The following is a 12234-nucleotide window of genomic DNA, read 5'->3' as shown; positions in this document are numbered from 1 at the left end:
GGGGAAAATATAGATAAGAAGAGATGGGACATTCCAGTTGCAGCATATAAGTCCAGTAAAAAAACCAAAAACAAAAAGAGTTGTAGATCCAGGTAAATATCCAGGTAGTGGAGTGCAGAAGGGATCCAGGTGTAAGCATGGAAAAACAGGCAAGATACAGAAGAATTTGGCATTTAGTTTGAAGATTTGTAACAAATACATTTACACATATTTTTAAAAGCAGCAGCATAAGAGGTTGCAATTAGTTATGCAGTGGCACCATTCCAAACGCTATGAAGTCAGTTCAAGAATGCAAGGTGAGGTTGGGCTGCTCCATTCATGCATTTGGCATCATTTAACTTATACCCAGGGCCTGGCAGCACAATTAGCCCAACTTCTCATTGGCTGTGACAGTTTTTCTAATTGTTAAATTCCCTTTCTTCTGTTGCAAACAAGCAATATATGCAAAGAGATAAATATGTACCTACTTTGCAACTAAAAATAGTGCTGGCATTTTATGTCTTACTGAGGTGTTACTGTCAGGGTGAAGAGTGTCTAGGACTACACATCTGAGTTAAACAGGGGCCTTACCACATAGCTCTTTTCAGACTCTGTGAGATCTGGTCCAGCTCTCAATGAATGGTGGGAAGGCTGTGTGATCACCAAGCAAATGATAAGGAAGACATTTTAGCAGATGTTATATTGGTCAGAATTAAAAAATGTAAATGGAGTGCAGACAACAAAAGAAAATGAACAACTCTTCCCCTCCCCATCCCAACAACATACTTTTTGGACAGCAAGATCCTTCATTTACACAAGAGACATTGAAGCTACACTAACACAACAGCACTGCAGCACACAGAATGCTGCAAGGGAAAAGTGACAGCAAAACAGAAGTTAGAGCAGGGAATCAGAGCAGAAAGTTATGGACACTGCTACAGCCAGAAATGGTACAACATTATCATACTGCATTCCTGTAGGGGAAAAAGAATACGGACAGGAACACATACTTGGGAGCATCAAAACTGAAAGGCTAAAAGCATGCTGGAAGGCATCTGTTGCTGTTTTTAGAAAAGTCCTCAATGACTTTTACACAGAAGAGAACAGCAACTTGCTTTCCTTTTTTTTTAAAAACCCAACAGCTCAGGTCCTTAGAAGGCACAATGCTGTGTAACCCAACAAAATCACTCTACCCTGTACCAAAGCAAGGATCTGAAATGTTCTATCAATAGCCACAACAAGGCAGAGCTTCAGGTCAGAGGAGGCCCTAACTGGAAAACCCAGCTCTAAGCACCACCACCAGTGAAGCTGCTGGACTCTGCCCTGCCTCACTCCCCAGTCACAACTCTTCATAGGGACTGTGTGTCCCAGGACACATAAAGGGCAATCAGTGTTTGCAGCTGGAGGTTTTATGGGAAAGATCACTGAAAAACCAATACAGGTATCCACAGCCTGGTTTTGCACAGTTTTGCATATTTAAACACTCACTGAAAGTAAGATGCATGCTGTGAGCAAATGGAATGTCTGAGCTAGTGTACTGCCTGCAGGGCTGCATGACAAAGTGGATTGAGAATCAGAGCATGGCCATGCTCTATGATCCTTCAACAGAATTTTCAAATTAAATTTCACAGGCCTCAATTTTAAGCTTTCTGTCCCCCTCTTTATTCACCTCAGCAGTGCCATCCAATAAAAAGCTTGCTATTTCATGGCACACTGAGGCAGAGCAGAAGCAGAGAGTAGAAAGTCTGTGACACCTTCAGCACAAACATTCTCAAAGGCTTTGGAGAAGTGCAGAGTGATGAGCTCATTCCCCTCAAATCTCCACTGAACCACATCTTGGGCCTCTGGAGCTGTGCCCATCATTGTATTAAAGCAAACCATCTCTTTTCTCAAGGACCGTGACCTACTCTAGGCCAACCCAGCCCCACAGCAACTCCTTTGTAGTCAGTTCTACTGTGTAGATTCTACTGGAATCTGAGAGCATTGCCCTATGAAATGATGTTCTGTTACCATGTATATTTCTAAAAGAAGAAATTTAAATATAAGTTCAATGTACTAATTGCAGTGGAATTTGCAATCAATGCATTTACTGTGGAGCCTGAAATCCTCACAGGATTTCTGGAAGTCCCTCCTGCCTATCATCAGCCCTGAAAGGCAAGTGAAAAAATAACAAATTTAAAGTTAATATTGTGCAGACCAAGTGGGTATAACGCATCAAATCTGATGAGACCAGAGCTAACGCAGGTGGTTAACTAGCTGGAAAAAACAATTTCCAGACTGAGGTAGCTGTAAGAATGGTTTTGGATTTTTTTTTTTTTTTTTTTTTTTTTTTTTTTTTTTTTTTTTTTATTCAAGGAAGTGCTTCTCTGTTCCATACCAATAAATTGTCTGCTAAAATTGCTCCATAAGCTCCTAAGACCAAATGGTCCATTTCACATTGACTACTTGTGACCTGCCTGTGCAGCTTTTCCTCCTAAAAGCATTAATATCAATGAATTAAATTAGTTATTTGAAAGCCAAAAAATTGACACTGCCTCTGAATGTTCCACAGTGCAGGTTTGTATCTACACCAGGAGGTGCAGCATCAGAGCCCTGGTCACATTCCCTTTCCTGACAGAATCCTCATGGGGACTTCCATGAGGCAGCTGGGTAGAGGTGAAGGCCAAGCAGTTCCCTGCCCTCCTGTAGCAGCTTCCAGCTCCTGACAAGACACCTAAGTGGATCCCCTCTGGCCTCTGCTCTAGAGATCTGTGCAGCTCCTACCAAAGCAGAAACTCTCAGGGCTAGAGCAGAGCCCTGCAGTGAGGTGGTGAAACACCCCACAGTCAGCAACTACACTAAACAGGATGAAAAACTGACCAGAGCAGATCCCATCATTTTGGTCTGTAGACGTACTACTCCACTAATGTAAAAAAGTGACCCTGATAACATGAGCTATGTGGCTTCTTAATTTTTTTTCTAAATAAACCAACCAAACCCTACATTATTCTTTCAGGGAAGGAAGAGATTAAAAGGAAAAAAAGTGTTATAGGTCCAAATGCTCTTCAAATATGGGTTGAGACAGTCCATGTACTACATACCTACAGTGGTGGTTCCCTTGTGCCAGAAGTGGCTGAGGAATCAGGAAGTGTTTGGCACAGTTCTAAGTATGAAAGACTTCCCCCAAAACACTGAGCCAGCCCTGTAACTGTTGAGGCTAAGCTGAAGGCCCTACAAGTGACCAAGTATTCACAACCTGTGAGGACATCTCAACTTCTACCCACTCAGCCACACTACCTGCTTTGTTAAGACTAAGTGAATAAACTTCAGCAAATGTTTAAGTCTCTATGTCTCTGTGTCTACACACTGTGTATACAAATATGCAGTACAGTCAGTCCTAAAGCACAGCTGGCCTGTGTTTCCACCTCACGGAGTTTGGGGATGGATCTAAAGAGCGCCGTAAGTTTGCAAAATTACCAGAAAAAGGTTTTACATTAAGAGCCTAGAAAAGCCCTAAAGTAGGTTTTAAATGTTAGGAAGAAAGATGCTGGGACTGCTCAACAATGCTCTCCCTGCTCCTAGTGAAGTTCAGTGTCATCAGTGCATCTCTCCATTGTAGCTCTTGTTTATGTGTCTTCCATCCATTTCAGGTGGGAGTTAAGGAGCTACATAAGCAAAGACAAAGCTAAACAGAACAGACTAATAGAGACACACAGGACAGACAGACAAATTGGTGTTCCCTCAGAGGAAGGCACACATCAGCAGTGATGCTTCCACACGTGGACAAAGAATCAAGAGCAGGAAGGCCTCCCCAGCCCAGGTGAAACAAAGGGAAAACCCTGCACACACCAAGCCCAGCTCCAGCAAAAGCAAATGGAAATCTGGCTGAAGAGTTCTCACAAAAGACACTGAAAAGGCTGCAAAGTGGAGCAGCCTGACCTGAAGGCTGTCATAATCAGTGTAAAGACTCTGGGACCCTGGATCAGAAGTTGAAGGCTGTGTTTACACCAGAAAAAGACATTTCCCTTGGAATACAGGTACCAATGCCTGCTGCAGGCTGGGCAACTCTGCCTTGGACAGCAAGCCCTTGGCAGAAACATTGCTGTGCTGAATCTGTGGAGCAACAGAAAACCACTGGAGGAGGAAAAAGTTTACTTTGGACATGGTGCAAAGCAAGGAACATGCTTAAGGGTAGTTGGTCTGTGCTGGAGAACATAGGATCTAAACATCCACCTCTCCACCAGCCAAAAGCAGGTGAAATTACCACTCTGCCAGAGTGGTTCTGTACAAGTGCAAAGGGGCAGATGGGTCCCACCAACATCCCTCATGGTGCCAATACAGGGACCCTTGTCCAGCCAATCCTGCCTTCCCCACCCCACAGCTGCAGCCCAGCCCCAGGGCCAAAGCCACCACACTGCTCACACACTTGCTGCCACCACTGCTGCTGTCACACTGTGCTAATAGGATCTCAGAGTAGAACAGGAACTAGAACAGAAAATTCCTGCAGGTTCCCTGGAATAAATTAATTTGATATATTATGTTACTCCTTGATAACATATTTTACTAGAATATTTAAACAAGTTATCTGTAAGTTATACTTGAAATATCTTCAGGTGCTGTGAGGTAATTATTTTTGTTTTTAGTTGGACTGTGAAAGTCAACAAAAGGGAACTTTTTAAAGAGCATTTAAAGAGCCAATGTAATTTATATTTTTACTTAATGTAACAGGTAAGAACATAGTCCTTACACCAGTCCTATACCAAAGGGTCTTAAACCTGCAAATAACCCTGGGTCAGAATTTCATAACTGGAGACGTTATCCATAATGAGAAAGAAAACTAAAATTCAAAATCATATATACCTCAAACACCAGGGATGGACAATAATGGAAGGAAAATCCAAATATAATGTCTCATTTCCATGTCTGCTAAGTGCTTTTCTCATTTGATTAAAATCAGTTGAGAGGTACAGATTTTTGAGAAGCCTCCAGGGTATTACCTGAAGTTCTGCTGAAACCATCAGCCTCTGTATGAATCACACAGATAATGAGAAGCCATTTGCACATATAAATACTACTCCTGCTCCCTAAGCAACTGTAGACCCAGAGCTGAAAAGGAGGTCAAGACTATTGCTAATGTCACACACAGTTTTAACTTGACACTGACAATGCTCTAATTGTCAAGGTATATAAAATATAAATACTGACCTGACTTTGACACCAAAGAAAGGTCATGGGGTCTTATTACAACCAGGTGTAACACCGAAATAGAACTTGTGCTAATCATCACTGGAAAGAAACATCTTTGTCTAAATGTGGCTCTTTGCTCTTGCTCTTTTGGATGACATATATCCAGTATGAGCACCAGCAGGACCAAGCAGATCCGAGCTCAGGAGAAAGGCCAACACAGGAAACTTCTATGGATTTTGAACATGAAGCAGAATATGTATTCTACTGTACTCAGATATTGAAAGTGAAAGGGAAGCAGGAGGTGGTTGTTCAGTAAAAAGTTGTGCAAGCTTCAAGTGGAAGAAAATGAGTAAAGGTAATGAGAAAATTTCAGGATTTAAGCTGTCTCTCTCTCTTAATCTAATCAAGAAAATAAGTAACATTGGCAACTACTTCCCACATTCATCCTGCATGAGCAACTTACTTCCCCAATACCCATCACTACAAACTCAGTCCAGTTTTTGCTAATTGTGAACTTTCTGTTTCAAACATTGCCATCTTGTGGAAGCTGCCTTGAAGGACTGATGAGGCACCAGCAGAAGTAAGCATTGCTCATTCCCACACTCTGGGCACCCCAGACACAGCGCCGAGGCTGAGCCATCCTGCACAGACCCTACTGCATCCCTCTTTAAAAACGTTTGTAGCTCTCAGCAGCAGAGCTTAGAACCTCTGAATTCTACCTGAGAAGACCAGAGCAGGCCCCTGGCATTGTGGATACCAAGTTGTTTATGTCTTATCCCCAGCTCTGAGATGCTCAAACCTGAATCCTGATCTCAGGTGGTTAAACAACACCTGAACCAAATTTTCTTGTGCTACACCATTCCTACTAAGAAGGCCACTAACACTGCCTTATAATGCAATCAAGCTGTAGGCACTCAAGGTCAGAACTAAGTAAGCCCTGTGTTAATCTTTTGGAAGAACTGATAAACAGATCCTCAGCTGGTACAAACATGCAGAAACCTAGACTTGATCTATGTAGACTTGTAGCAGCTGAAGATTTTGCCAATACCTGCCCTTCTGCACAGCCTGGAAATAATTTTTCTTTCTTTTTAAAATAAAAATTCTTAATTAGAGGAAAATTATCTCACCTGTGTAATCAATGAGTGGCTAAATAAGCATATGACAAAACAGTGGCATGGCATGGAAACAACTCCAAGTAATGGAAGAGTAATCAGCAAAGATGATTACCTGTGGCTTATTGACTCTGCGTGTAAGTCTGGGAGGTGGCTGTGTTGTGACAGTAGAGGAAGAGAGGGTAGAGGAAGAGAGAGGAGCAGATGAAGAGAATACTTTTGAGTCTGCAGTCTTTTGAAGAAAAGAAAAATTGGTCAGCTTGGCACATACTCTCTTATCACAGCCACTGCTAGTGATAAGAGTATTTACTATCCAGTAAATTTGAACCACACACAGCAACAGTAACTCCATGCAAGGACAAGTGCAGTTTCCAGTTGGTTTGTCTGAGCTGACCACCTCACTCTGTTTTAAACATGCAGGTTAAGTCTAAAAAATGCTACTAAAGCATATCTGGATGGTAAACAGTACAGTCTTGACAGAGCTCCCAGAAGACTTGTGGTTATGATTCAGGGAGAACTCAAATTATTTGTCATAAGCTTTCCCAGTGTGGAACATGTCATCTTGGAAACCCCGGTTTCTCATTATTTAAACTTTGCTAGATGGGGTATGTCATGGAGGCTATTGCAGTGCATCCAAGACAGTATTTAGAATTCTATAATTTCAAATTGGGCTGGCTGTACCCCACAATGGGCCCCAAGGCAACAGAGAGCTACAAAGTAAAGCATATACTCCATACAAAGACTGTGTTTCCTGTAATTGTAACATACAGCTACATATAACTAAAACCTCTTGGGGGAAAGCATCACTAGGTCTAATTCTCATTTGTGGCTAGAACCTTTCATATAATTTTAGAAATGCAAAGGTAATAATATCCTCTCAATATATAGATAACAATCAAGACTCCCCTTAGTCATGCACATCCCAGACTAAGGTTCACTAAACCATAGGCTCCAGGATCAACAGGGGACACCTTTTGTGATTCTAGGAGCCAGGCTTATGTTTAAAATGCTTTTCAGTCCTTGGCTTTAGGAAAAACAAGTTCTATAACCAAAAATGATTCACTGCACACTGTAAAATCTCTGATTATCAAGAAATTGCCTGTATTCTACACAGTGGGCCTGTGTGATGCTTTCATCTGACACATCTGGTAATAGCCACTATCTGGGATAATCATCTCATTAGATGTGACTGATTATGCCAGTCGTGTATTATCTATTCTAAAATAATTTTCTCTACACTGCTCTTGAGCCCTCTTCCAAAACTTTTTGATCTGCTATCAAGTGAATGCCACTGGTGACCCCTGAAAAAATGCCTTAGGATCATCAAAATGACATGTGGCGGCCACTGGCTCTGCTTTGCCAGCAGAGCAGCACAAACCTCAACCCACCAGTTAAACAGAAATCAGCAATTCAGAGCAGCACACACACATGCAGGAGAAGTACCTTCTTTTCCCCGCTTTGAAACTTTCCCGTATCACCTTTCCTCATGTCTCTTTTCTCTGTTTTACCTCCCTGAACAATAGCCATTAGCTCCTGACACAACTGGTTGTCCTCAGAGGAACCCACAGGTCTCCTTTCTGGGCTCGCACGCATGTCTAGTTGGGATGGTTTCAGGCAGCGCTCAACAGAGATCTTGGGGACAGCATGAGCACTCTGCTCAGGGTGGCTGCTGCCCTCTCCTGTCTTTTGGAGCCAGGCTGGGCTGGCAGTGGTATCACGCTGCTCTGCGAGGATGCTTTCAGGGCTCTCCACTGCCCAGTGAGAGGAGTTAGAGTAAGTCACGCTGGGAGGAGGGGAGTCAAACTTTTCTTCGTTTTGTGGAGTGGCCTGGTAGAAACTGCGGGCAGAGGACTGAGGTCTGGATGAGGAAGAGGGCAATGGGGATTTAATGGACCGGGGAGTTGAGGAGCCAGAGAGATGAGAATGGTGGAGGCTGACTGTGGGGGAAGGACTGGCTGCAGCAGAAGGCGAGAGATAGTCAGTGTGAGAGAGGGAGGCTTCAGGCGGAGGAGGCAATGGAGGAGTTATGGCAGGAGTGGTGCTGGGAGACACTCCCACGGTCAGAGCAATCCACTCGGATGTGACCGCCTGCACCTCTGGAGACAAAGCGCGGCGCGCAAAAGGCAAAGGCGGAGGAGTTGGAGTATGGAGCAGCTCAGAGCTGGGAGACTTGAAGGAGACAAAAGCAGGAGAGAAAAAGAAAGAATTGAACAAAAAAATAATAAAGGAAATACAAAACCAAGCAAAAGTAAAAAGAGAGAGAGCAAGCGGGGAGAGAAGCAGATCTGTGACCACACGCACCAGTTTTCTACGGATGGTGTGCTGTGTTGGAGAACATGCTGTCCACAGCTACTCCAACCACAGAGTCCAGCCCGTATCTGTGCTGCTAAGACCCTTCTCCAGCCTTTAACAGGATCCCAGACACAAAACACCTTGCCTCTGACTTCATACCGTAAGCCCTCAGTCCCCCAGGGAGCAGCTGAAGCCACCATAATGATGGCAGAATGCAGCATTTTGACTGGCTTGGCAGCAATAGCTGGGGCCTCAGCAACTCACACTGTGGATCCAGCCAGAATTCACTGCTGCAATGAACTTTGACTTTATCCAGCTCCAGCATAAGCAATGCCTGCTCCTCAGGAAACATGCACTGCAGAAGCTGCCCAGGAGACAGGGATCAAAAAAGCTAGCTGTGGCTGTTTGCTCTTCAGGTCACTAAAACAGGTTCTGTGTTTATAATGGCAGAACACACTACCAAGTCCTGCCCTTAGCTTTCACCACCAGTACCATCAGTGAGAACAGCTGCATTAGCACTGGTCAGACTGTTTCTCAGTCCTCAGCCAAATCAGGCAAAAAAATAGGGGAGTACTGACTTTTTAGGGGAGGAATCAAAAGTATAGCACAGGAAACTAAAACAAGGTGGATATGATCCCTTCCATCAAAGGGAGAAGCTTGCCGGGAGCTTGTGGAAGCTATGGGAGCTAAGTCACAGCTATGGAGAGGCTGCCAAGCTCACAGAAAAGCTCAGCTGACATCCACTTTGAAAATCCCAAACAAGCAATAAGATCTTCCTCTTAACACAGTGGCTAAGATTAAAAACACTCCTTTTAGGAAAGAACCAGACAGACAACAGGCATGAGTCATGGCATCTTTTTTCCGATCCTTTCTGTACCATATATCTCTTCCTCCCAATCCCAAGTCTCCACTTATGTTTCTTGCACTCTTGACCTTGTTTTGGTCCCATGGTTGAGAGGGAGATGCACCAGAACCCTGTGGCCATGACCCAGACACGCATGCTGACCTTCCTCTGGCACAGCATTTGCAAGATGGGAGCAAAACTAAGGGATTTAGAGACTCACTATCTCCCTAATAAGTTTGCCATGGCAAACATTCTGGGATCTCCTGCTGCTATTTTGATCTCTGCTTTGAACTGCACAATGGTTCATAGTGAATCTAATATTCATGGAAGATCCCAGACTGACCTGCTCTCAAAACCTGAGTTCATTTAGCAGCAGTTTCAAATAATACAGGCTGTTCTCCTGACCCTGTCTCCAAAAACCTTGGTGATGAATTAGATCCTACAGGGGCAGGTATACAGCTTAATTCAAACTGACTGGGATCAATATAATGATTCTTACAAACCATAGCACTTCTTAAAACCTTACAGACTATCATACTTCTAACAGTCATAATATAAAATTCCCCTCATTACAGTAAAGGTGTGTGAAGTGTAAACACATAATCAGGAGAAGCTGGATCACTAATTCATTCCATCTCAGGCAGTGAAATTTAATCACATGGCTGTGAACTGCAGCCCTTTCAGAATCCTGGCCTGGATTCAAGCTACATATCAGAGATAAAAAAGCTGAGTCTCCAAATCCCCAAATGATCCATTCATTAACCTTTCTGGTAAATGAAGCATCACTTTTTCCTGCAGTTGAAGCTTACTGCAGAGGGCACGTGGCTTTATGGCACAAAATTCTAGTCTTTAATACAGCTTTTTTCAGCTATTGCTTCTTGCACCAGAATGGCAATATCCCACTGTTTTGCAAGGTGTTGAAGCTGGCTGTATCTAGTCCCAGTACCTGTGGTGAAGCTGTCATGCTGCGGCTGGGGGAGAGGGACACCGGTGGGTCAGGGTAGTCAATGGCGTTCTTGACCACCGGCCGCTTGAGCACCTCCACGTAAGTGACGGGGAAGATGCCCTGGCGGCTGGTGCCAGAGATTCTTCCTTCATACCAGTTCTCATCCACCCGTCGAATCAACGTGATCCTTTCACCCTGTGGGAAGGAACAGCAATGCAGTTCTGATTTTAATATGTTTCATCATTCCAAAGAAGATTACATTTTTTTAATCTTGGTGCAGCTGGCCTAAAATAATTGGTTCTCAGCCTATTTCCAATTATCCTAACCCTAAACTCTGGGCGGGAATTGTATTTTTCAGTTCAGAGAAAGAAAAAATTGCAGCTCTTCTGGGGCTGACTTGGTCTGTCTGCAGACTCAGTTATGGTCACATTTTCAAGACCCTACTTGCTAAAGCCAGTTAAAAATGGAAACCAGCAGTTTCAGGCTGACCGTGGCGTATGAGGTGTACAGAAAGTATGCACAGGTCTGCAGTTTAAACTAGGTCTGTCTCTCTATGGTCTTTCCAGTTTTGCTGACAAAGTGACTTCCAGATCCTTAATATACACTGCAAGCCTCACCTTCATATATAATTAAAAGAGAAGGTAGAGAAGATCTAATCTGAGCATCAAAACAGAAAGCTCGTCAAGATAGAGAAATTCTGCTACTTAATCTAAATATGGCTGACTTTGCTCTGAACAGCCATTACATAAACTCTTCCCACACCTTCACTCTGCAGTCAGGTCTAGCCAGTCACTTCAATACCACAGAACCTGGCTTGCTCAGTGATTTGGCTTGTGATATGAGGAAGGTGAATCCAGCTTCTTCTTTTCTAAATCACCATTATCATGTAACTGTGTGCACCACCACCGAATCTAATCAACCTGGAAAGACCTGTCACCAAGTATCTAATTTGCCTGCAGAGCCAGGTTTCCAGCACTTGTGTTCAAAGTTATGTTCTTAGTTTGACCTAAGGAAACAATTGGCACTTCTTAATTCAGCCTATCTGCAAAAAAACCGCAATGCACTACATAATGACTGTGGATTAAAAACATGGGTGATGGGGAGGAATCCTTCCTAAATACGGAGTTCATTTTATTGGAGCTTTCATTTATAAATTGCAAGTTACTAGTGCTAAAAAATGTCATCATGTCTGGATTCAATTCATCATACAACAGAAGTCCTACCTTTCTGAAGGACATTTCCACTTGAGTATCCCCATTGAAGTTGAATTTAGCAATAGCATCTCCATATTCCAATACTTGCAATGGTAATGGCTTTTTGGGTTGAGCCTTCTCAGCTGGTGGAAGGAGCTAGAATGAACAAACAGAATCAGCCAAGTCCCAGACACGAAGCCCATAAACTGGTCTCTGCCAGAAAGGGAGTGGACAAAGAGAACACCTGCAAGGAAAGCAGCTACCTCTATGTATGATCGTGGGAAGATGCCAACTCTGCCATGGTGTTCACCTTCGAACCAGTTCTGGTCAATCTGCTTGTAAATGTAAACAATATCTCCTTTTTGCAGAGGAAGTTCCCTGTTAACAACACAAGCACTCCATCAGAACTTCACTGGAGGAAAATAGATGTAGTGTTTTTCTGTCCAGCAATCCCTAGTTAACAAGGTGTGCATCAACATGTTGATACACATCATGCTCCACCAAAAGCACAAGCTAAATGTTGAGCTCTGTTCATACTGTGATGTGCAAGACCTCTCTTGTTCTTTGGGCATTCTGTCAAAAAAGTTGGCCTGTGAGGGCCCTAATAACCACATACTCTCCAGAAGCAATGGGGTGAAGCTCAAGCCAAATATGACACTGGCTACTTTCCATGTTGGATATGATGAGCAATCCTCAATTCCT

The 12234-nt window shown here is 43.4% G+C and overlaps 1 protein-coding gene across 9 annotated transcripts in view; it reads right to left on the bottom strand.

The window, feature by feature from the left end:
* The window catches only part of SORBS1 (sorbin and SH3 domain containing 1), a gene marked incomplete at its 5' end in the record, with an annotated part of 227404 nt that overhangs the window by 4556 nt on the left and 210614 nt on the right, over positions 1–12234 (bottom strand). For 8 of the 9 annotated variants that reach the window (XM_083866311.1, XM_083866312.1, XM_083866314.1 and 5 more), the window contains 6 exons: positions 571–630; positions 6373–6489; positions 7701–8426; positions 10340–10534; positions 11563–11688; positions 11796–11910. In XM_083866311.1, the coding sequence (XP_083722437.1) occupies positions 571–630; positions 6373–6489; positions 7701–8426; positions 10340–10534; positions 11563–11688; positions 11796–11910 (1339 nt within the window). The remainder of the gene's footprint in view (positions 1–570; positions 631–6372; positions 6490–7700; positions 8427–10339; positions 10535–11562; positions 11689–11795; positions 11911–12234) is intronic. The other variant, XM_083866318.1, reaches the window with a different exon arrangement.

This window comes from Zosterops lateralis, assembly GCF_965231275.1.
Source record: "Zosterops lateralis genome assembly, chromosome: 8".
Lineage (NCBI taxonomy): Eukaryota > Metazoa > Chordata > Aves > Passeriformes > Zosteropidae > Zosterops > Zosterops lateralis.
Note: the sequence above shows the minus strand (reverse complement) of the source record. Positions and strands in the feature narration are given on the sequence as shown.